Source organism: Lotus japonicus, chromosome 6 (assembly GCF_012489685.1).
Source record: "Lotus japonicus ecotype B-129 chromosome 6, LjGifu_v1.2".
Taxonomy (NCBI): Eukaryota; Viridiplantae; Streptophyta; class Magnoliopsida; order Fabales; family Fabaceae; genus Lotus; species Lotus japonicus.
In genome coordinates, this window is record NC_080046.1 from 47,403,157 (window position 1) to 47,427,052 (window position 23,896).

Genomic DNA, 23,896 nt, shown 5'->3' on the forward strand with positions numbered 1-23,896 from the left:
AGGCGATTTACAGATCTGAACTAGGCGGTGGAGGATGATTTGCAGATCTGAACTGGGCGGTGGAGGATGAGAAGGTGAGAAGATGAGAACGTGAGGAGATGAGAACGTGGTTCTGGACTTCTGATTTTGATTTAGGGTTTTTTTTTTAATTTTTATATTTTTGGGGAAATTGATATTTTAGTTAGATTATTAGATTAGATTTGTTTATAGTTTTTTTTTTGAAAATTTGTTAATAGATTTAATATTAGTTAATTTGATTAATAAATCTGACTTGTTATTTTTTTTTTTAAATCCACGTAAGCTTACTAACACAGTCAGCATGCCAAATCTGTGCTCCAGCGAGACCTGCTCCACACAAATTGCAAACCAGAGGACCCAGATTTACAAATTTTCCGGAGAGGGACTAATTTCAGACAGCGAGACAAAGACAAGGGTCAAGTAGACGATTAACCCTTAAAAATATATAAAAGTTAAAACAACAATATTTTGAAATTTTTATACCATTCATATAAGGAGTTATACCATTCATTGAACAGTCACTGATAATCCAAATTCATAACAATGATGCCATATTCTAACACCCTAATAATACACATTGAAATCATCACCAAGTTGATCAGATATATAGTAGCATAAGGGTACAATTTCTTCTTTGCAAATTGACATGGTTATAACTTTTCATGGTTATGAAAGAACATACTACAGTAAGAGGAGATTGCCAAGGAAAATAATACTCCAGTAAGAGGAGATTGCCAAGGATATAGTCACTGAAGCTTGTTGGCATTTGTTTGTGTTCCATCATTAAATTCAACAAATGAAGCAACCTTTTGCAATATTGTGTCATCATTGTAGGTACTCTCGTTTCTTTTCTTTATCCACCTTGTATGACATGGTTGTGTTAAACGATGAACAACCATTATGTGACACCTTTGCTATGGTGCAAGCATTTCTCTTCACATTATTTGTCGTTTTTATCACCAAGGCATATATGTTAATGCTCTTGAAATGATTGTGGATGTGGAAGAAGTCATCTGTGAGGTGTAATAGCCATAATAGCGACAGTAGCAGATCCCATATGGAAAATGTAAGACAGAAATAGTGAGGAGTTCGGTTATAGAAATCGTTACCGAGTCCCACATCGGAGATAGAGAAAAAGTGTGTAGCTATTGCTTTAAATATTTAGTCAGCCTTATTCAGCTAGCCACTTTATTTCTGGATTTATTTTTAAACTCAGGTATAAAATGGTTAGAATTTTTTTTGAAATTGTTAAATGGGGTCTGTCCCCCTCCATAACTAGTGTGAAATTTGTTTTTCTTGCTTCTGTTGCACAATCGAAAACTGAATCATATACTAAATATAAACTTAACTAGATAGTAATTTGCTACTGATTAATTTAGTTTCATATTTTTATAATTGGATTTGATATTTTTATTTGATCTCTAGCCAAAATTATTTAAATTTATTCGTTATTTTTAATTGAAGTCTGAAATTATTTTTTCAAATTTCAAATTTATTTTAGTTACAAATTCAACATTGATCTTTTATAGTTTTAATTTTTTTTGGTACATATAGTTTTAATTTATTTGCAATATCACTTATGATCAAATAAATATTAAATTTCAATGATCAAACACAAGATGTTAGATTGATTTAAGTAATGGAAGGTGCATGGACTTCTCAGCTTATACTTATCTTTTACCAACATAATAGAGTGATAGTAATTATATATGACATATATTATTACAGGACCAAATCTTCATGACAAAGATACGGGAGTAATTCAATTTCAAGAAAAATACTTTTACCTCAGCTGGTGTCGCACCAAGAAAGTGAAAACTGTGGTAATTTTTTTCAGGATCTGAAATTTGACAAACACATGACCTCTCAAGTAAATAAGTTTGTATAGCAGCCTCAGATATCCTTCCCTAGTTGTCAAATTGTATCAGAACAAATAAGTTTGGACATGTCTTCTTCCTAGTTTCTCTTCAGTTCAATTCTTACTAGATAGTGCCTCAATCATTTACAGTAGAGACTTGTAGTTTTTGTTTTCATTTCTTTCGGGCTAAAAGTGCATTCTTCAAGGGGGGAAAATTGACACCATTTTGTTTGCTATAAATAAAATTAAAATTTTACATATGATAAAATAATTAGATTTTTTATATAGCTAAAGTAAGATCTGAATGTTGAACCTATTGATTGATAAATACTATTTTGAGAACAGAGGTTATCAACAATTCTGTTGTCAAAAAGGAGATTGACCATGATCCCCTACCAACTACTCAAACCCCTTATCATTAATCATTCTCAGTGGCATAAGTTATTGTCCTTTGCATCCACCGAACATTGCCTTAATTTGAAGACATAAACTATCTGAAAAACATCCAGTATAGGAAGCATATATTGCAAGTGTTCACCGACTCTTTGATGCTTATGCAATGGCTTGAAACCGTCTTTATAAACCATTTGGGACCATTATGATACCTGGGCCGAAAATTTGTTCAAAACTGTTGGCACATTTTATAAAAACTTCATTAGACAGCAAAGTGAGTAACAGACTAAATTTTAATAATAACAAAAAGATCTGTTGACACAATATTGATCATGATTCATGAAGTAAACATAACGAATCACCACATTTGGATCTTTCTGCCTATACTTTAGTCAAGACCTGAAAATTTTATACCACAGCAAAGAACAAACAGGAATATGTCTTGGATCCCTCCCTGGCAAGCTCTTTTAGTTTTCATCTAGTGAGTAGAGTAGAGGTTTCATCCAACAGATTGTAAGGCACATCATATCGATGTGCAGAAGAAAAGCATGCTCGTTCAATACTTAGTCATTCTTTAGTATATCTGTATAAAACTGAAAATACAATTTCAGTGCTGAAGACATCAATTTTCATAGATTAAAAAAAAATGCAAAACAAGTGCTTACAATGTAAAAATCTCATTACATTATCTACCACTATAATTAGTTTCAAAATTGGCCTATAATCTGAAATAGAAAAGACTTCTATTTTCCAATTCTAACCTAAAATGAAGAGAAACTTAGAAAGCATGAACTATTTTGAACAAGTACGTACCTGAAAGAAAAAAAAAAGCTTTTCTGAAGTCTTCCACTCATGTCTCGATGAGTTGAAACCAATCGCATCATTTAATTTCCAATTAATTGAATAGCTTGATAACCTTCTTGCCAGAAATCAGAATATCTACTATGCAAATTATAATGCTTTCTGATTGCCTCCACCCCAGCGGCGTTGTCTAGCCCTCCTTTTTCTCCCATCTTTTTTCTCCTTCTCCTTTTCTTTCAAGTCCCTCTCTCCTCTCCGTTTATACATCTTGAATGTGATCTGCCTGTCAGCGGCCATTTTCCTTACCTTCTCTGTGATCTCTGCTGCAAATGCTCTGTTATACAGTTTCTTCAGACCACGCATAAGCTTTGCGAAAGTATCTGGCTGTGGCATTAAATCCTTCTCCATCATGTCTATACAGAATGAACAAGCCTCCTTCACATGTCCTTTTGAAAAGAGGGCATGAATCCAGATTGTCCATGCACCCACATTCAGCTCACACCCTTTAGAAGCTGTGATACAATTCCAAGTATCTTTAGCCATTTCGAGCTTCTCAGCTCTTAAAAGGGAATTCATCAACACCTTTAGGGTACCATATTGAGGAGTAGCAAAAAGCCCTCTCCCAACCATCTCTTTGAAATACTCACAGGCTTCAACTAGACACTCTTGCTCAAGAAACCCATTAATCATGATGACAAAGGTGTCAATGCCTGGACTAAGTCCACTTGCTTCCATTTCATTCCATAGCCGAACACCGTCTTTGACCTCTCCCAACTTGCAAGCTAACCTAATAACAGTATTGTAGACATTAAGATCGGGAATGCAACCAATCTTCTGCATCTCATTCACCAGTTCCATACACTCTTCCAGCTCTTCCTTCTTTTCATGGGCCAACATGATATGTTGATAAGTCAGCTGATTTGGGGAATGGCCTTCTTGTATCATCTGATCCAAAAGCTCATAACCCCTTTTGATTTTTCCCCACTTGCAAAACCCACAAATCAAAGTGGTATAGGTTACAACATCCACCTGACAACCATTTCTCTGCATCTCAACAAATATCCGCATTGCCTCCTCCAATTTTTCATGTTTACAGAGAGACTGGATCAGAATTGTGTACGAGGTTGCATTTGGTTCACAACCTTTCCTTCCCATCTCTTTCAGAAGATCATAAGCATCCACGATTTTTCCAGCTAGAGCATACCCACTAAGTAAATTGTTATAAACCACAATATCTGGTTCAATGCCTGCATCCTTCATCTGCACCAACACATGTTTTGCTTCCATAAGCTTCCCTTCCCTACACCAACCATACAACAAGGAAGTAAAATGTTTGACAGTTGGTGGAAATCGATACTTCATATCCTCAAAGAGTGAAGCTGCTTCCTTAATGCTACCATTCTTACACAATGCATCCAACAGACACCCAAAGACATATTCATCCGGCTCACACCCATACTTGGGCATTTCATCCAATACTTCAATAGCCTTCTGAACCATCCTCGCAGAAGCAAACTTCCGCATCAAAATAACAAACACTTGGGGCGAAATCAACTGAGGATTCTCTTGCCTCATTTCATCAATCAGCGCCCAAACCGCACCAAATTGCCGCATTTTCCCCAAAACCTTAATCATAGCCTTGTACACCTCCTGACTATGCTGATAACCTGATTGCTTCGAAGCCCACGCAAAGAATCTATACGCCAAATTCCCAGCATCCCCACACCGATTCAATACACGCTCCGTTAACCCCGACCTCACAACAACCCCGGATTCTTTCAAAGCTAGCTCCAATTTGGGAACCCTAGAATGAAATTTTCTCAATATTCTATAAACCTTTTCCACATCAGAAGCAAACTCATCATAGCTTTGGTCATTTATATCATTTCCTGAACTAGATTCGAGGCGAACAAGGCCAAAGTGGCTTGTTGAGCTAGAATTGACACTGCTACTATCAAATTTTGAGGAATTTTGATTTGGTGGTGGTGACTGTGAAGAACTAACTTCAAAGCTGGTAGAGAAGAGCTTAGACACAGTATTTTCATGTGCAATCAGCAATGGTTTTCTCAAGGGACGGGTGAAAACGCCATTTCTATAGAAGAATAGTATTGATTTTGCTGAGAATCTCTGCATTTTCTGTGTATGATCAGGATCAAAATCTAATAACAGTGAAGTTTATGTTGCTTCATTTTTTTCAGCAACCCTAGGAAAGTTAAGTAGAAGCTGACCTCTTCGGAGCTAGGAGGAGGTGCGGCGGCGGCCGGTGGCGGCGGCGGCGACGTAGATGTGCTTGATTTTCAAACCTAATGCTTCTTCACCTCTAGGACTTTGTGATAGAAATTAGCATTAGTGCAGAATGAGCAGAAAATCATAATTTAGTTAAAAAAATTTTGGGTACATAATTCAGTTAAAATATTAGAATGTAACCTAGAATTTCATATATATTGTAAATATTTTTTAACAGAAATTTGAGTTTAACAAGAAAAATAGTTAAACTTAGCATGAATGATAATGTCGCCTAAGTGGAAGAAAGTTCCATTTTTTTTAACATGGAAAATTCATTAATAGAATCAAACATGCATTGAAGGCAAAACATCAGCGTTCAAGAACGAAACCAAATTAGGAGGCCTCTCCTCTACCCAAACACGCTCGGTGAAAGAAGAGGCATTATTGGCCATGTAATCCGCCACAGAATTCTCATTGTGACGTATAGAAGAAAAGACCACATGACTAAAAAAAGGGGAAAAAGCAAAACTAGGGGTGGGAATAGGCTGGGCCTAGGTAGGCTTTGCGTAAATAGGCCTAGCCTGTTTAAAAATCTTAAGGCATGAGTCTGGCTTGTGGCCTGTCAAAGGCTTTTTTTCGAGCCTGGCCTGACCTTCTCAAAAGTCTGGCCTGGCCTGATAGCCTATTTAAAGGCATATTTCACAACAAGAGTTTTACGTTTGCTAACAAAATTATTTGTAAAGAAGCTATCAAACTTATAAACTAACAGGTTAAATTATACTAAAATAATTTTTTCAACAATCAGACACATAATATTATAAGCTATTAGGTAGAAATGAAACTAAACGAGAGATTATGTTGGTTTCTTAGAGTCGGAGAGCCAGTATAAAATCAAACTTTATATTAAGGTATTTAAATACGTTATATATCTATTTCTAAATAGACTTATAACTTTGAGTCATTATATAAGTCAATTTGCTTAAATATATAAAGATGTCAATAAGTATATATGATAATTTTCTAATATATAGACATCATCAATAGTAAAATATATTTATACTAGTCATATTTACAATGTACCAGAAAAATACTTATTATTTTTACTTAAATAGGCTAGCCTATAAGGCTTAAAAGACTTTTTAAATGGCATGAGCCTAGTCTTTTTAACTAAATAGGCTTTTCAAAAAGCCTAAGCCTTGCCTATTTACCAATTTGGTCAGTCCTGGCCTGGGCCTGTGGTAGGCTAGGTCATAGGCCCCTACGAACGGCCTGGTCTATTCCCACCCCTAAGCAAAACAATCTTGAACAATAGAAAATAAATAAGAAACTCCACTACGCTTCTGCCAAGCATGGTAAAGCTCAAGACTATACGTTTCAAACTGAACTGAACGGAAGCCAAGCTGGATAACTAGTTCCATGGGCCATCGAAGGCTAAGAGCTTCTGCTATAACTGGGGAAAGGACTACCACTGGGTACCGGGCTGCTGCTGCCATGATTTCGCCATTAGTGTCGCGAGCAACCATGCCAAAACCCGTCAGTCGATCCACTCCAACTGCTACATCTGAATTGATTTTAATCCATGAATGTGATATATTTACATGGTCAAAGTTTTTTTAGATCAATTCTAATTGTTGGAAGTCTAAACAGTCAGTAATTATTAAAGCTCAGTTAAAAATCGTCATTAAATTTAATCAACAATGCTTTTACTTATAGAACTTGGACTCTTGATGATTGTTGGAAAAATTCTAATACCAATGACTCTATATATTTAGATATCATTATATTTATGTATTAATTATATTATATATTTTGTATTTATTATAAAAAAATTGAAAAAATAAAATCTTGAATAACATTTATTTTTACATGATGAAATAATAAAAAAAACAACATAACTATCCTACAACATTTTGGCATAGAGACGCGCTATCAAGTGGAGGGAGGAAGTCTCCAAACATGACGAGGAGACTCATCTCTAAAGGCTTGTCGAGCCAACATATGTGCAACATGATTACTCTTCCTAGGGATGTATAACCGAAACGTGTCAATTCCGATTGATTATTTCTTTGAGTCTTCTAATGTTCTCCCTATCCCATAAAGTGTCCACATTAGTGCAGATATGGAGGACCTCTACCACATTAGCACAATCCAAAACACAAGCGACCTTCTTGAAATTAAGATCCTATATATGATCTAGACTCAGTTCTATGGCTAAAAGCTCCCCCAAGCATACATTATTATGACCATAACTCACAAGAAATTCCAGACATTCATCGACCTACAGTATTCAACAGCATTGCGTCGCAGCCCATCTTCCTCGTCGTCGGGTTTCAACTGAATAATAATTTAAATAAGAATAAAATTTCTGATAGAATTTAAATAATGTATTCTATTCAATTATAACCGCTTTCAATTTAATTAGATATTTTTATCTTAGAAAAGGAAGAGTTCAATTCAATTAGATTAGTGCAAATTTTGAATTTAGAATCTACTTAATTATAGATGATGTAAAAAAAAAAAATAGGGATATAAAACGAAGGAACAAGTTAGCTTGGTTTGAGAGTTCAGTACCGAACAAGACATACAGTGCCGCACACAAAATCCAACTTGGAAATTCCAATGGCTAGGGACAGTTGCCTCACTCGTATCGCCGCCGGTGCCGCCATAGGCGGTGCTGTCGGCGGCGCCGTCGGTCAGTCAACTTTTTATCATACCCTATAATCTCTTCTCTATTTCTTGTGCAACTTGAACTCTCTTTTAGGGTCTTCGTTTTCATCAACCTGTGTGATTATTTGTATGTTATGCAATATCAATTTTTTAATCTTTTTTTTTGGCTGATTTGTGATTCTGTCATTACTCCCTTTGATCCTGTGATTTCAAACTTTGTTGGATTTGCTTCAATGTTCAACACTTTCACTACACTGATTCCATTTGATAACTGCATTTTTCTATTCATGTTCTCTGACTCTTAGTTGGGATGGATGTGCTCAGCCTTAGAGTGAGGTTTTATATCATCACATGTTGCCTCAATGGTGCTGAATGGTGATGCTTTTGTTGAAGTTGAAGTGAGAGTTTAGTTATTGTGATAGCCTTCTCTCCATAATTAAGCTTAGCATGCCATTCCTTAATCCCTAATCATTTTGGGTAGTCAAGGTTTCAAAAAATTTAATAGGGTTTTGCCTATTTATTGTCGCCGTCCTTCATGTTGCTTTGTCATGTTAAAATCTCATGTTGGATGAGCCATTGCCCTTTTATAGCACAAACCTGCTAAAGCTTTTGGTTCGAACGAATTCTCTTTAGAGCTATATATTTCACTTGTTTGGTTGATTTTTTAAACATGGGTTTGAAGTTGATCCTCTTTTCCTTTTTAGAGATATATACTTCGGGCTAAGTGAAAGCCTGAAGTCACATCGATTTGATGGCATGTTTTCATGTCGGGCGTCAATCTTGTTCTAGAACAGCATCCCCAATGCATTAGAAAACTGAACACGTTTGAAGCAGGAAACATTTAAGTGACGAATAGTTCCGTACTTGCATCCTCCATTTTTATTTTAGCCTAATTATTCATGAATGAATTTTTTTTGTTGTTGGCCCCAGAGCTTTTGCATAAGTGGCATCTATGGGGACAACTTGATGCCCCAAATTATACTTAGTACTGAGGCCACTTTGTCTCAACTTGAGCATACCTTCTCACTCTCAAACTCAATGCATTGTCTTAGGCCTCCTATACAATCAATCAAATAAATAAATTTGATATTGAATATTCATACTCTGTTTTTCTGTCCTTTGGGTCTTCATCCTACCCTCTGTAGTTTATTATTATCATTATTATTATCAATTGTAATGCCCTTTTTGTTGATATGGACATGTTATAGAATCCTAGACTTATGGACTCTGAAATAAAACATTATTATGTGTTCTTTTCATAAGATTGTTGCAAGAGGACAGTATTTTGGAAGTCTCTCAATTCTGTCCTAATTAAATATTTGTATGATGAGCCTTGGATCTATTCAATAAAAGCTTAAAGTTATGCATATTAGAAATTAAAGGGGCCTAAGTGGTTCCTCCCACAATGTTTGTATCTCGTTCTGTACCTAATGCTAGATCTACATGCACTTTCACCTTTACATTCGATTCTTCAGTTTTTTGAATTCAAAAGAGCTTGACACCAATCATAAGTAAAATGTTGAAGTCTCATATTTGAAGTTTATGAAGTCTGAATTATCTGCTATCTTGCTTCCAAAAGTAGTGACTATTGTCAGTCTTGTGATTTTGTAAAACTCAGTTATCTTAAGTGTTGCCGTAGTGTCTATAGAATACATTCATTCTGGTTTTATATTGGACCTAAATTCCACATCTATTTAAAAGTTTCAGTACACCTTCACTTAACCTCTTGGTTTCTTTCCAGGTGCCGTGTATGGAACATATGAGGCAATTAAGTATAAGGTATGTCATATGATCTTGTTTTAAACTTCAATAATAAGATTATACAGAGCTCCAGTTTATTTTAACTTAGTGACGTGATGTCTCCAAAATAGATTTTAGTACAGATTCATGTCTTGTGCAATATGTTCAATATTTTCAAAATTCTATTTGTATCTATAAAATTAGGAGAAATGAGATGGGAATCAAATACTAATTATGGTAAACGTTTAGATGAAAAAATTCCGGAGAATACAAAAGCATGTAAGAGAGATATCAGAATCAATAAAAAGAAAGCAAAGTAAAATTAGTTGTCCTTTATGCTGTTTTGCTTTTTAATATGTACATTGGAATTATAAATGTACTCTTTTGTGTTCTGGACTGTTATTTTGTGTTTTGGGGATTGCGAATCAATTGTCTTGTTGGTGTAATAAGGATTAAGAATCCAATATTAGTTTAATGCATTGAAGCTTATGTATTAATCACAAAATAAATAGTCATTTTAATCCCTGAAAGATGTACAGTCAGCCATTTATTCTCTGGAAGATGGAAATTGTTAATTTGATCCCTACAAGTTGTAAAATGTGATCAAATTGGTCATTGAAAGGTAAAAAGGACCATCGTCCAGTCCCTAAAATGGCTAAATTGAAGTAATTTTTTTCTATCAGGATGAAAGTGACAATTTCTATCTTTTAGAGCCTAGACTGACCACATTATGAGGGACCAAAATAACTTTTTACTCATTAATCACAGAATATTCTTTTGTTATTTTTCTGTAGATAAATTGGAGCTGAATTTATGTTTGAATTTTATGTTTATATCAATATTATGAGTTAATTTTGCCAATGTACTTTTTTAAACTTTGTATCTTAAAGTCAAATAGCATACTAAATTGAAGTATACACTACAAACCATATTTTGATCTCGTAACAGTTGTACCAAAGACATGAGTACCGGGTAACTGCATGAGTTACTTCTTTTGGAGTTCATATATGACCTTTGAATCCCTTAATTCATTTACATGCAGGTACCTGGATTTTTGAAAATCAGGCATATTGGACAAACTACGCTTGGAAGTGCTGCTATTTTTGGTCTTTTCTTGGGTGCTGGAAGCTTGATACATTGTGGGAAATCATACTGAGCTCATAAAGATTTGTCTTCCTCCCTCCTTGCCGAGATTTGCTCGCTGCCCTTTTAATGTATGAGTAGAGCAGGGATTTACTTATTTGGTTTTCTGGATCTTGGAAAAGGTTTAATGACAGTGGCACTGCTCCTTTGTTAAGAAATTTCTCATTTATTTTCTCCCTGGACTGCACTATGAAATTAGTTTGCAAGGGTTTTCCTTTTACTTTAATTCATCATTTTGCGAGTTGCTCTTGCAATAAAATGAGTGCGCGTGTTTTGTTGTTATGACAGTGTTTTGTTTATGTTTATTATACTCTTTTTCATCACACCCTTTCTACTAAAATTTCACTCAAACCAGGACTCGGTTATTATTAAGTACCATCGAGTATGAATATTGATCCAATCTCTCTATTTCTGCCTAGTAAGAAGTAACTAACTTCATTTGTAGAAAACAAATTGTAAGGAGCCTGCTGCACTTATATTGTGTGCTAGATGTAAAGTTGAACTTACTGAAAATTCTTCAAAGAGCTATGCTATTTATTACGATCGAACTACAGCCAATCAAAAAAGGAATTCAAGGGGTTTTGATGGAATTCATGTAGGTAGAAATTGATAACAGTGAGAAAGCATGTGGACTCAGTGTATTTCGGCTATAATTTTTCGACCCATCAAGCATTTTCCTTCTTCAAATTCCTCGTAAATATGGGGTATGTATTGGATTTGGATGATTTAATGTTGCATAAAGAAAAAACATATATAGCGAGGTCATTACATTTAATATATGAAATGCACTTACAAAGCTCTCTTCCAATGGTATTGTGATGGCTGCAGAATTGTATCACATGGAAGCACATAATAACTGTCATTCATTCTCCATTACACGGTTTATAGAAGTCACATTGTGCTGAACAAAGAAGTTCAGTTTGTTTAGGAGTTGAACTGATCATTTCGAAGGAGCAGCAATAGATTCAGGCAAACTTGCACATCATGTGATTTGAAGAAGTTCAGTTTGTTTAGGAGTTGAACTGATCATTTCGAAGGAGCAGCAATAGATTCAGGCAAACTTGCACATCATGTGATTTGCGAACTTGTCTTAGCACCAGACAAGTATTTTAAAGACAAATAATGATTTTAGATGCTCAATTATCCAGCATACTGCTTATAGTCCAATAGCCCCCTCATTCTCTATGCACAAAAAGGCATATCTATGGTGCTTCGCAATTTCATAAAGAAATAACAGTTGAATACACAGTTGCGGACTTGGGGTTAGATCAGATTATTCACATACTAATTAAACATAAACTCTAAGTTGAAAAGAGAAGTCACTTCAAATTAACAAAATTAGTAGGCTTCTGCTACAATTAAGAATTGGTAATGGTAAAATTATGTGGATAAACAGAAACTGCATTGGTCATTTCTCCTATGGTTAGTTGGTTACATTTGCTTTTGCTACTTACTAGGTATATAACTAATATGGTATCATAATTTCTGTTCTCCTGAAGAACCTTAGATTATTTAATCACCAATAATCCTTGCATGAACAATGTCCTTCCTTAAAGCAATGAAACCTGTGAGCATCCCTAACAGTGATTTCCCTACCAGAAATCGCTGAAATAAGTTTGATGGCATTATGGCAATCACCACATATTCTCAGGTTCTTCACAACCAGTATTGGCACCCCTTCTTTGGTGGAGATCAGGCCAAATGCAACAGCCAACTTCTCACTGTGATACAATAATCTTCTTTCTTTCTCTTCTGCTGCTACATCTTCATCTTTCCCCAATGCCCATCTTATATCTGGTACATACCCTGCTTGCTTCATTTTCCTTAACATCTCCCCCATGTACTCGTGAATCTCTTTTATCATCGGATGTGAGGAGTCTTCAGCCACAAAGACATGCACCTTGTTATCTATCTCAATCCAACTACAACCCGGTTTCTTCTTCACTCCTCTTTCCCTCATCAGTCTTTTCACGGTTGCAGACTCTTCCCATCTTCCAGCACTTGCATACATATTTGAAAGCATTACATATGGAACAGCATTATGAGGTTCTAGTTGGAGGAACTTATTGGCTGCTTTCACTGCTAACTCCACATTTCCGTGCTTCCTGCACGCACCAAGTAAAGCAGCCCATTCAATAGAACCAGGATCAAATGGCATTGTCTCAATTATCCTCTCAGCTTCCTCGAGTTTCCCTGCCCGACCCAAAAGATCTACCATGCATGAAAAGTGTTTTGCTTCGGGTTCAATCCCAAACTTTTCTTTCATCATATTGAAATACTTCTGACCCTCCTCCACTTTTCCAGTGTGTGCACATGCAGAAAGAACAGATATGAAGGTTATATTGTTAGGCACAATATCCTCTTGCATCATCAGTTCAAAGAGCTGGAGCGATTCACCCTCAACACCGTGCTGTGCATAGCCTGTAATCATTGAATTCAGAGATACTGTGTTATGTTCTGGCATAGTATCAAACACCCTTCTCGCATCATGAAGATTCCCACATTTAGAGTACATTGCAACAAGAGCATTGTTCACTGAAACGCGGTTAGAAGGGATGTCAGATTTGATTGCCAGTGCATGAACCTGTTTCCCCAACGAAGGAGATGACAAATTGGAGCATGCACTAGTCACACACGAGAAGCTACAATCATCCGGACGAAAACCAGCACGCTGCATATCCTGAAAACAAATAAGTGCATCCTCAGACAAGTCCTCATGCTGGGAAAATCCAGAAATCATGGTGTTCCAAAGAACTAAGTCCGGCTCAGAAATTTCCTCAAACACCTTCATACAATCCAACATGCCACGAGGAGCACACTTGGAGTACATGTCAATCAACCCACTCCCAACATGTGGGTTCCAATTGAATCCACTCTTGATCATCCTACCATGAAACTGCATTCCCCCAGCCAAATCCTCGAGGCAAGTGAACGCAGTCAACACACTGGCCATGGTGAACATATCAATCTTCATTCCCATCCTCACCATCTCCCCGAACAACACCAGCGCCTCCTTCCCCTCCCTGCACTGCCCGCACGCCACAATCATCGCATTCCACGAAATCTCATCCCTGCAACCCTCCCCCATCTCATGAAAAACCCGCCACGCCTCTGACAAGAGCCCCCGCCCACCATAACGAGCAAGGACCGCATTGCACACTGAAGCATAACAGCTATACCCACACAACACAGCAAAACAATGAAGCTGCATAACAAGGCCAACGTCCTCACGACAAGCCTTGATCACGCCAGACAACGTGAAACCATCAAGGCATAATCCAGCCTCTCTAGCTTCCTTAAACAACCTCACGGCCGGTCCATGCTCGCCGCGATGAGCATGAGCCGCAATGAGGGTGTTGTACGATACAATATCCGGACGGGGAATTTCATCGAACAGCTCGCGGGCAAGGTGGAGGTGAGAGTGTTTGACGCAGGCGTCGATGATGGCATTGTAGGAGAAGACATTGGGGTTGTTAGTGAGGCGGAAGGAGGTTCGGGCATTGTCGAGGGTGCCGCATTTGGAGTAGAGGAGGGTGAAGTGGTTGGAGAGGTAAGTTGAATGTGGAATGAAGGTCTTGATGTAGAGGGCGTGGAGTGATTTTCCAGTTGAAATGTCTCTTTGGGAAATGCATTGTTTGAGGAGGTTTGTGAAGGTTTGAAGTTGAAGTGAAGGGAGTGAGAGTAGTGAGCATGGGAACTGGTTCATCTGATGAAAACCACGACACCATGAAACCAGGATTACAAAGCTTCACCTCTCATGTCCCAGGCAAATACGGCGGCACTGGTGAATATTACTCATAAGCCATCCAATTTGTTTGTTTCACAACAAAATTGCATGTTAAATAATTTAATTATTTTTTCCATCATTAACTTATAATAAAAAAATTAAGGCTTAAAAATATTTTTCATCAATGTTTTTTTGAACGTTTCATCAATGTAAAATTTATAATTATTGAGATAAAATGGTTGATGCACTGTATAAATTTCTTTGGTAATTTTTTAGTCATCTGTCGCATAATGTGATTGAATGTTAGTATAAGACCTCATACACGGGCTTCTATATACCGAGCAGGGGCGGATCTACCTTATGTTCAGGGGGTTCAACTGAACCCTTGAACCCCCTGAACAAAAAGAAATTGCTCTTATTTTCCTATATAATTTTTTTTGAACTCCTAAAAATTTTAAATTATACTAGTAGACTAAGTTTCCACCTATTTGCACCAAAAATCCACATATTTGTATCAATTATGACTTGTATATTTTCTGATGTATAAACATATTAAAATTATTTTTAATTATATTTTTATCGATGTGTTCATTTAAAAATTTTGAACCCCTGACCCGATCCGCGAATGATACCGAGTGCATATTTATTAATTTCTAATTTTTTATTGGCTTTAGTTCTTAAAAAATATTGTATGGTTTTTAAATTTTATGAGATCACATGTGTTGTAAGAAACTAAAATATGGACCCTTCCAAACCATATATTTTTTCAGATACATGGATCCAAAAATCGAACCAAGAACTGCATGTCCCTTTAACTCAGACTAATACATTATTTGTTACAATTGACTTTTTTTCATATAAAATATCATTTAATTAATGAAACATAATTTTACTTTAAAAAATCTAGTACAATTATCAGTAAAATTGGGACATACAAGCTATACATCCATTCTCATCACAAGTAGTGTTGTTTGTCGTCACCGTGAAACTTAAAGCACATCTACTCGATATAATAATTTAAAATTATATGCTTTAGATTAATTATGGTCGAACTCTAATTCACTAAAACGTCGTTTAATCATAGTTGATACTTAGATTATATATTTCTTTTTTTGATACATCGGAAAACTTAGATTATATATTTCTTACCATTAAATTATTACTAGTAAATAACACTTTTTTTAGTTCCGAAAACAAAACTAAAATGTGTCCTTTAGTCTAATTTTAATTCGCCGCCACATTCAACAACCCCTCGCCAATCCCACCGACACTCATATTGTCGTCATAGCCCTCTTACCACCATGATCAACCCCTCCCTCTATTCTCCCAAACCTTTTATTCCCATATCTGACCAATCCCTACCTTTGGCCATTGCCCTTTCACCAATTTTGTTCTTACTCGCCCTCACCAACAACGCCTTTAACTCTCTCTAGTCCTTTGTTCTCATGCCTCACCATCTGATAAGTGCTCATTTTACGTATATTTGAATATCATTTTAAGAACTTATTTGACTTGTATGCTTGCATTTTTTATCATTTTATCCCCAAAGTAATTGATTTAGTAAGTACTTAGTTTTAACTTAGAAATAATATAAATATTATAGATTTCATGAGCTTAACTTGGACTTTTGATGCAGGGAAAATATTCATGAAGAATCCAAGTTTAAAGTGAAAAATTGATTTTTTAGAGTTGCAGAGCGCTGAGCACCCAAGTAGCTGAAGAAACCCAATGCTGAAGGAAGCAGGGCGCCCGACGGCCTCTGATGAGCGCCCAGCACCCTGTGGCCGCCTCAAACACATATAAGAGGTCAGAAATCAGATTTTTGAAGTATCTCTCCCATTCTCTTCGATTTTCTCCCAATTTTGGCACCATAACAGAGCAAGGGAGCTGGGCTTCATGGAGGAGGGGTCCTTGGGCTAGGATTGGATGGATTGGAGCTTCAAGATGGTGATGGCAGCCATGGGAGGACGGTGACAACCTCCAGAAAGCCTTGGAAAGCTTGGGAAAGCTTCCATGGTCGTGGTTACGTCGTTTCCTCTTGGGTTTCGGTTCTTTCTTCTCTTTCCCTTGTAGTTTTTGTTTTCTATTTATGTATTTAGATCGTATAACCTGACTCTTTAATTGTTCTATGTTTGTTCATTGATGTAAGTGGAAATCTTTCATGTATGGTGTTTCTCTTTGTACTTCATGTTTCTAACCAATCAATTGATAATCAAAAGAGCTGCACTAGTTTATAAATAGATCGAGAGATTGATATGAGTTGGTGTATGCTTAGATCAATGAAAGTAGACACCTATGTCTTAGGTTCTTGCTTTCTTCTCTTCAGGTATTGATTGTTTGTGTTAGATTTCTATGGACTAGCATGAGATCGGGAGATAATTGTGGGTCCGGTTCAAGAGAGAAACCACTCAGTGAACTAGTTGTCCTAGAATAAGAATATCTTGGGTAGGAGCAATAGTGGATTTCCATGTGACAGGTGGAGTTCTGAGTTCTAACAGGAGTTTCCGGAGTGACAACGGAGACTTGCAAGCCTATGGTACCTTATCTTAGGATGAATTGGTCATTGAGAATGTCTTTGAGAGAGAACTTAAGCTATATTATTCCTTTTGGGTTTTCTAGATGGTAAGGGATTACGTCTAGGAATTCTAACTGATAGATTCACCTAGGCTAGGGATAATTAGGTGGATAACTCTCGACATCATAAGTGAAATGAACCATTACAAAAATGTTTGACTTGAAAGCAATTAGAGGATTAGGTGAAAATACATTCTAAATATGTTTTCTTCTTTGTTACCTCAGTAAATCTTCTTTTACTGTTTTCTTTTATATTCAAAAACCACAAAAACAATTTATCTAACATCTTTGTATCCGCTCAGATCAATGTTTAGCTGGTGGAACTACTGTTCACACAATCCCTGAGGACGATAAACTCGTATCTGCTTTACTATGATTGAATCATAAAGGTTTAGCCAAAAGCAGTACAAACAATGAGGAAAAAACCTTTATCACCATCTTCTCTAGTAATAGTGGCAATGACAACAACGACAATAATAGTGGTGGAGAGGCCAAACAATGGTGGTGACGACAGTTGATTAAATATTATCAAGTAGCTCATACGACATAAATTTACCCGGCTTATCCAACCTCCGTAGGCTTAATCAAATAATCATCATTTTAATAATTAAGAGTAAATTAATAGATAAACCTATATAACTTCTAATATAATGCACAAGTTTATGCTATATGGTCTAATATCACATATCATTTTAGCCTTTAGTGTCCCAAATTATTCTTTGCTTAGATAAGGAAAATACAATAACTACTTGTTCCTTAGTAACTCAATAATCAGATTTATTCATATATTATTTCATTTATTTGTATGTGCCACTGCCAAGGTGCGCTTAAAAAGCTCAACCTTACACAAAATTTAAACACAATACAAGTATCTACACTTTCTCCTTCTTTATTCATATATCACCCAATTCTTATTATCTTTTGGGTGTATAATATATTAAAGTACTAATTAGAACATTATAGTTAAATTAAAAATGTAAAATGTACAATAATTTTTTTTAAAGGTCTTACACTATTGAGTGCATATTCCTCTCTCTACTAAATCTCTATTAAATAAATTTGAGTGCATATTCCTCTCTCTCTACTAAATTTAAATCTCAAAATTTCCCGAGCTCGACCCAAAATCCCTATTCTGCTTCCCCCAAACTCCACCCATTCCTCCTCTCTTCACCATCTACACCGCCCTACTATCAATTCCGCCGCCGTTCCTCTCCACTATCTTTGCCACTTCAGCCGCCATATCTCTTCGCGTCTCTCTGTTCTTACGCTCTTCCAATTCAATCGAATTAGGGTTTTGTCTTCGAATCGCCATGGCGCCCACCAGGGAATCCAGTGAAGAGAGAGATAGCAGGCACAAAAGGAAGAGTTCCAGTCACCGCCACCGCAGGGATTACAGTGACGGCAGTGAATCTGAAGAAGGGAAAAGGAAGAGAAGTAAACACAGGGAGCAATCTGAGAGTTCCGAGGAGGAGGGTCAGATTCACGATCGACGCGGACGGAGAGAACCACAAGAAGAACAAGACGGGCGTAGGGAGTCTCGTAGTAGAAGGTACGACGAGGATGACTGCAAGCGGGGTCGCCAGAGAGAGGACGAGGAGGAGGAGGACCGTCGCAGAGGGAAGGATCGGCGGGATAGGGTTAAGAATGACAGTGGGGGAGAGAGGGAGAAGGTTGAGAAAGAAGAGGGTGAGAGAGTTCGTATAACTCATGATCGACGAGGAGGACGGAGAGAAGCAGAGGAAGATGGGCGCAGGGAAGCTAGGAGAAGGTATGATGAGGAGGATGAGAAGCGTACCCGAAGGCGGGGAGAGGAGGAGGACCGGCGTAGGGGCAAGGATCGCCGGGGACGTCGCGGTGATTCGGAAGAGGAAGAGGATAGTAGGAAGAGGGACTCTAGGGTTAATAACAATATTGATAGTGGGAGAGATAGGCAGAGGGGTGGTAGGGAAGATCGGAAGGATGGGCATGGGAAAACGGCGATGAATCCGGAAGGTGATGTGAATGGGGCTGCTTCGAACTTGGGCAAGAGTGGGGGTGTTTACATTCCTCCTTTTAAGCTGGCTAGGATGATGAAGGAGGTTGAGGATAAGAGTAGTCCTGAGTATCAGAGGCTAACTTGGGATGCTTTGCGAAAGAGCATTAATGGGTTGGTCAACAAGGTTAATGCTACTAACATCAAGAACATCATTCCGGAGCTGCTATCTGAGAATTTGATCAGGGGAAGGGGACTCTTCTGCCGGTCGTGTATGAAGTCTCAGATGGCGTCACCCGGGTTTACTGATGTCTTTGCTGCATTGGTTGCTGTAGTGAATACTAAGTTTCCTGAGGTGGGGGAGCTTTTGCTCAAAAGGCTTGTCTTGCAGCTCAAGAGAGCTTATAAAAGGAATGACAAGGTATTTGATGTGATGTGATGTGATTTGTTCCTTTTTTCTTGGATCAATTAATGTTATTCCTGCTTCTAACTGTGTTTTTTTAATTCGTTTGTAGCCTCAATTGCTAGCTGCTGTTAAGTTTGTAGCACATCTAGTGAATCAGCAAGTGGCTCATGAGATCATTGCTCTAGAGTTGCTCACGGTTTTGCTCGAGAAGCCTACCGATGACAGTGTTGAAGTAGCTGTTGGTTTTGTCACGGAATGTGGTTCAATACTGCAGGAGCTCTCACCTAAAGGCCTTCATGGTGAGTATTCCCTTGAACTATATGGTAGTAGTGTGCATAGGTTGTTTTTTATTTGTAAATATGATCACTTCTTGTTACATTATGAATATGGTATTCACTGCTTTATGAAAGCATAGTAAAGCTAGGTAAATGATTTGATTGCACATTACCTCCTTCTCTGTTAGAGAGGGGAAGATCGGAATCGAGTGTTAAATGGTTCCAGGTGTATGAAATTGTATTAGTGTTTGAGAGGGGATTAGTTTCAAAGAAACAAGGTAGATCAGAGTTCAGAGATGAGTTAAAGACATGTTTGAAGATATTTGGTTTGTCAGAAAAAAGAATGAAATTTAATCTGTTTGGGTGCATGAGCCCCTTATTGACAGGGTCTGGGTGTGTGGCATGTAACTCTTATTTAAAAAGTATTGAACTTTTATGTTTATAATTTATGACTAAAAAGTAAAAACTCCATGTGAACTTCTGTTATTTATTTTGTAATTTGATATTGAGAAGTAAGTTTATCTATAAGTTATACTGCCCAAACATAAACCATTGTGTATGTGGTCTGATATGTTCAGGGTCTGGTATTTTGTTTTTATACTTTTATTCTCTTCTGTTAATGTTTTCTTATTCTTTTTTAGGGAGGATCTCTTATCCTCCAATTTCTCTATATAATCTTCTATTTTAATGTATTTCTTCTCGTCTAAAAATTATGTATCTAATTATTACTCCACCTAAGTAAGTGTATCCACTCACTCTGCTGGTTTGTACATTTTATTCCCTGCATGCGTGCAGAACTATGCCAGTGTGTTACACTTAAGTACATTTGCAGATAATATTTGAGATAACTTTCAGTCTTGGATATTTTTGTTTAATAGTTAGAACTTTGCAGGTATCTTTGAGCGTTTTCGTGGAATTCTTCATGAAGGAGAAATTGACAAACGTGTGCAGTTCTTGATTGAAGGTTTATTTGCAGTTAGAAAAGCCAAGTTTCAGGTATGATTTTCTTTTGCTGAGAATGCCAACTCTATTGTAAAACTGTTAAATTGAATAGGTTGAAATTAAAATGCTTAATTTTTTATTGCATTTACAGGGCTATCCAGCTGTTCGGCCTGAACTAGACCTTGTGGAGCTGGAAGATCAGTTAACTCATGAAGTCTCTTTAGATGAGGCCATAGATCCAGATACTTCCCTTGGTACATTTTTTTTTGTTAAGTTTATACTTGTATCAAATTCGATCGACTTGCAGTGATGTGTGATTCTAATTTTGATTTTTTTCATTTTAATTTTCCGCAGATATATTCAAAGTTGATCCCAATTATATGGAGAACGAGAAGCGTTATGAAGAGTTAAAGAAAACAATACTGGGCGAGGAATCTGATGATGACGAAGGCTCTGATGCTGATGCTGATGCTGATGCTGATTCAGAGGCAGATGAAGATGATGAATCAGATGATGAGGATGAAGAAAGTATGCAAATACAAGATGAAACGGAGACAAATTTGGTCAATCTACGCAGGACAATTTATTTAACAATAATGTCCAGCGTAGATTTTGAGGAAGCTGGTCATAAGCTTCTCAAAATTCATCTAGAGCCTGGTCAAGAGGTGAGCTTGTAATCTACACTGGTAGTTTCCGTTTGCCATAACTATCTGCTTGCTAAAATAAAATTTAACAACAATGTTGTGTGATTGATGGCAGATGGAATTATGCATCATGCTTTTGGAATGTTGCAGCCAAGAGAGAACTTACCTGCGGTATTATGGTCTTCTTGGACAGCGTTTCTGTGTGATCAACAAAGTACATCAAGAAAATTTTGAGAAGTGCTTTGTGCAGCAGTACTCAATGATTCATCGACTTGAAACAAATAAACTGCGAAATGTGGCAAAGTTTTTTGCTCATTTGCTTGGCACGGATGCTCTACCTTGGCATGTGTTATCGTATATTCGCTTGACTGAGGAAGACACAACTTCTTCATCTCGTATATTTATTAAGATACTCTTCCAGGTATTGTGAATTAAACTCAAAATTCTCATTTTTGTTTCTCTAGTACTTGCTTTATTATTTCAACTAGTTTGAGTTACCAGTCGTAGAAGCTTACAGCTGAGGCAAACACATTTTTTGTGGGGGGGAGAGGGGATCAAATAAATGTTAATCCAACCAAACTCTTATTTTTTGTAGTGTGTACAATGCAGTTTTCTTTTGACAAAGAATAAACTCTCTTTTTTTTTTACGTTGACAATGAAAAAATTCATGAACTTGCAATTTTCTTGTGTGCGGCCATTATTGATATTTCCACTTTATCTTTATATAAGGTGATTTTTAATGAGAATTTATTCTAGCTTTTTTTTCCTGATATCATCTTGGGGGAGTACTAGTAATACCTGCTTACCTCTTTGTGTGGAAGATGTTGATTTCACTTTACAATGCTGCAGGAATTATCAGAGCATCTTGGCATCAAGCTTCTTAATGAAAGGCTGAATGATCCAACAATGCAGGACTCTTTTGAATGCATATTTCCTAAAGATAACCCGAAAAACACAAGGTTCTGCATTAACTTCTTCACATCGATTGGTCTCGGTGGTCTTACTGAGAACCTCCGTGAGTATTTGAAGAATATGCCACGCCTTATCATGCAACAACAGAAACAAGTTTCAGAATCTGAATCAGAGGATGAGTCTGGGAGTTCTGATTCATCAGACTCGGGAACAGATAGTTCTGAGTCAGAGTCAGAAAGTGATCGTGAACAACGAAGAAAACGGAGGAGAAAGTAGAAAATGTTTTTAGTCTTCTGGGCTCTTTCTGGTCTGTATTCAACTGTTTTCCTAGTAAGCTGAGTGATTTTGATGTCATCATAAGAAAGATTTACACAGAACTATGTTAGTTAATGGCTTATTGTTGTAAATGTGAAGTGCATAGCTCTCGGCTTTGGTTGAATTTTGGTATTTGAGTTAGTTAATTGAAGTTCTTGATTTGCTTTGGTTGATTTTACAATGAGAAGGAAATTATCTTGAATTAATTTGATTTTTGGATATTAGATTCCAGATGAATGTGAATGCGTTGCTCTCGGGTTCTTGATGAAAATATTTTTGAAAATACATTGCTGTGTAGTCTTTTGGTCAAGCTCAGCTGAAGAGACTGAAAAAGATCTTTATCTGATTCCTCGGGTCATAAGGTTATATCTCCTATGAGTAAAACAGAAGATTGATGATATACTAGTTGTGAAGACTTTTGAGGAACCATACTTTGAGGAAGTATTGACATGTGTCACAAATAACTAATCTTCGGATGTTGGTAGGGGATGTTATTAGAGATGTGGGAATGCACCAATATTATTTGTGCATAAGAAACCAAATTTTCAGATTTTATTTTATTTTTGTGTAGATGTCCATCTTATTTGTGCTGGAGATAATTCATCGAAATATGATCCTTAAAACTAGTTTACCTACCTTCTCCATCTCCATCTCTCATGTCGCCATTCTACCAAACTACTCCACTCCATACCCACCACTAGGTAAGGTGAACATGGATCGGGTTGAAGTCGATTCAAACAAATATGATTCAACTGGAAAAAAACAGAGTTTATCTATTCACCTGTCCACGCCCAATATTTTTTTGACTTCAATTTGAGTCTGGTTAGATAGGCTGACCTAGCTACGTCCAATCGAAACTTTTGTTTAAGTTAGAATAAAGATGTATCATTCGATCGACGCGCTTGGTGGTAAAATCGCCACAATTTATACTTATAAATAGTCATCACTACTCTAAAATACATTTGATATCACATTTGTCCTTTATTAGTATTGACATTGAATATAAGTCACTTAATGATAATTAAGGATTTTAGTTTCGTTTTTATTACTAGGTTCAACTAAAGTTTTTTTTTTTTTTTTTGAAATGAGGTTTAACTCAAGTTAAAACCTACAAAACCCCTTCAATTTAATAAATATGCAAACTTTAGCCCTAAACATTTATCTATGTATTCCATTGATGAAAAATACCCTCATCACGGAATTGGACACACTAAAAAAATAGAAAAATTTCTCCTAAGACCTAGAGCATAATGGGCAACATCCTTACCACTAGGCTACAAATG

At 36.8% G+C, this 23,896-nt stretch overlaps 4 protein-coding genes across 6 annotated transcripts; 2 read left to right on the plus strand and 2 right to left on the minus strand.

Moving 5' to 3' along the window:
* Positions 1-2,493: 2,493 nt before the first annotated feature.
* LOC130724165 (putative pentatricopeptide repeat-containing protein At5g65820) lies at positions 2,494-5,450 on the minus strand. 3 transcript variants are annotated; one of them, XM_057575339.1, is made up of 3 exons: positions 5,299-5,450; positions 3,083-5,206; positions 2,494-2,862 (listed from the first exon to the last, which is right to left on the minus strand). In XM_057575339.1, the coding sequence occupies exon 2, from the start codon at positions 5,201-5,203 to the stop codon at positions 3,221-3,223; it is 1,983 nt and encodes a 660-aa protein (XP_057431322.1). In that variant the 5' UTR covers positions 5,204-5,206; positions 5,299-5,450; the 3' UTR covers positions 2,494-2,862; positions 3,083-3,220. The 3 variants fall into 3 exon arrangements, with proteins under 3 accessions (XP_057431322.1, XP_057431323.1, XP_057431320.1); XM_057575340.1 differs by having other exon boundaries at positions 2,494-2,852; positions 3,083-5,442; XM_057575337.1 differs by having other exon boundaries at positions 3,083-5,442.
* Positions 5,451-7,831: 2,381 nt separating this feature from the next.
* On the plus strand, positions 7,832-11,128 carry LOC130723313 (uncharacterized). Its single transcript, XM_057574309.1, has 3 exons — positions 7,832-7,988; positions 9,705-9,742; positions 10,746-11,128. The coding sequence occupies exons 1-3, from the start codon at positions 7,916-7,918 to the stop codon at positions 10,857-10,859; spliced, it is 225 nt and encodes a 74-aa protein (XP_057430292.1). The 5' UTR covers positions 7,832-7,915; the 3' UTR covers positions 10,860-11,128.
* A 1,024-nt stretch (positions 11,129-12,152) lies between these two features.
* Positions 12,153-14,642, minus strand: LOC130723312 (pentatricopeptide repeat-containing protein At3g49710). The gene has a single exon (XM_057574308.1). The coding sequence runs from the start codon at positions 14,550-14,552 to the stop codon at positions 12,363-12,365; it is 2,190 nt and encodes a 729-aa protein (XP_057430291.1). The 5' UTR covers positions 14,553-14,642; the 3' UTR covers positions 12,153-12,362.
* A 3,578-nt stretch (positions 14,643-18,220) lies between these two features.
* On the plus strand, positions 18,221-22,786 carry LOC130722800 (uncharacterized). Its single transcript, XM_057573648.1, has 7 exons — positions 18,221-19,540; positions 19,635-19,824; positions 20,693-20,796; positions 20,894-20,996; positions 21,097-21,407; positions 21,502-21,807; positions 22,236-22,786. The coding sequence occupies exons 1-7, from the start codon at positions 18,458-18,460 to the stop codon at positions 22,572-22,574; spliced, it is 2,436 nt and encodes an 811-aa protein (XP_057429631.1). The 5' UTR covers positions 18,221-18,457; the 3' UTR covers positions 22,575-22,786.
* Positions 22,787-23,896: the final 1,110 nt, after the last annotated feature.

What these genes read in the sequence shown, in the direction of transcription:
- LOC130724165 (XM_057575339.1), bottom strand. Translation starts at nt 5,203, where the DNA reads ATGCAGAGATTCTCAGCAAAATCAATACTATTCTTCTATAGAAATGGC.
- LOC130723313 (XM_057574309.1), top strand. Translation starts at nt 7,916, where the DNA reads ATGGCTAGGGACAGTTGCCTCACTCGTATCGCCGCCGGTGCCGCCATA. An exon ending in TGCTGTCGGCGGCGCCGTCG is followed by an intron (nt 7,989 to 9,704) that starts GTCAGTCAACTT and finishes GTTTCTTTCCAG; the next exon opens with GTGCCGTGTATGGAACATAT. An exon ending in ATGAGGCAATTAAGTATAAG is followed by an intron (nt 9,743 to 10,745) that starts GTATGTCATATG and finishes ATTTACATGCAG; the next exon opens with GTACCTGGATTTTTGAAAAT.
- LOC130723312 (XM_057574308.1), bottom strand. Translation starts at nt 14,552, where the DNA reads ATGAACCAGTTCCCATGCTCACTACTCTCACTCCCTTCACTTCAACTT.
- LOC130722800 (XM_057573648.1), top strand. Translation starts at nt 18,458, where the DNA reads ATGGCGCCCACCAGGGAATCCAGTGAAGAGAGAGATAGCAGGCACAAA. An exon ending in AGATCCAGATACTTCCCTTG is followed by an intron (nt 20,997 to 21,096) that starts GTACATTTTTTT and finishes AATTTTCCGCAG; the next exon opens with ATATATTCAAAGTTGATCCC. An exon ending in ATCTAGAGCCTGGTCAAGAG is followed by an intron (nt 21,408 to 21,501) that starts GTGAGCTTGTAA and finishes GATTGATGGCAG; the next exon opens with ATGGAATTATGCATCATGCT.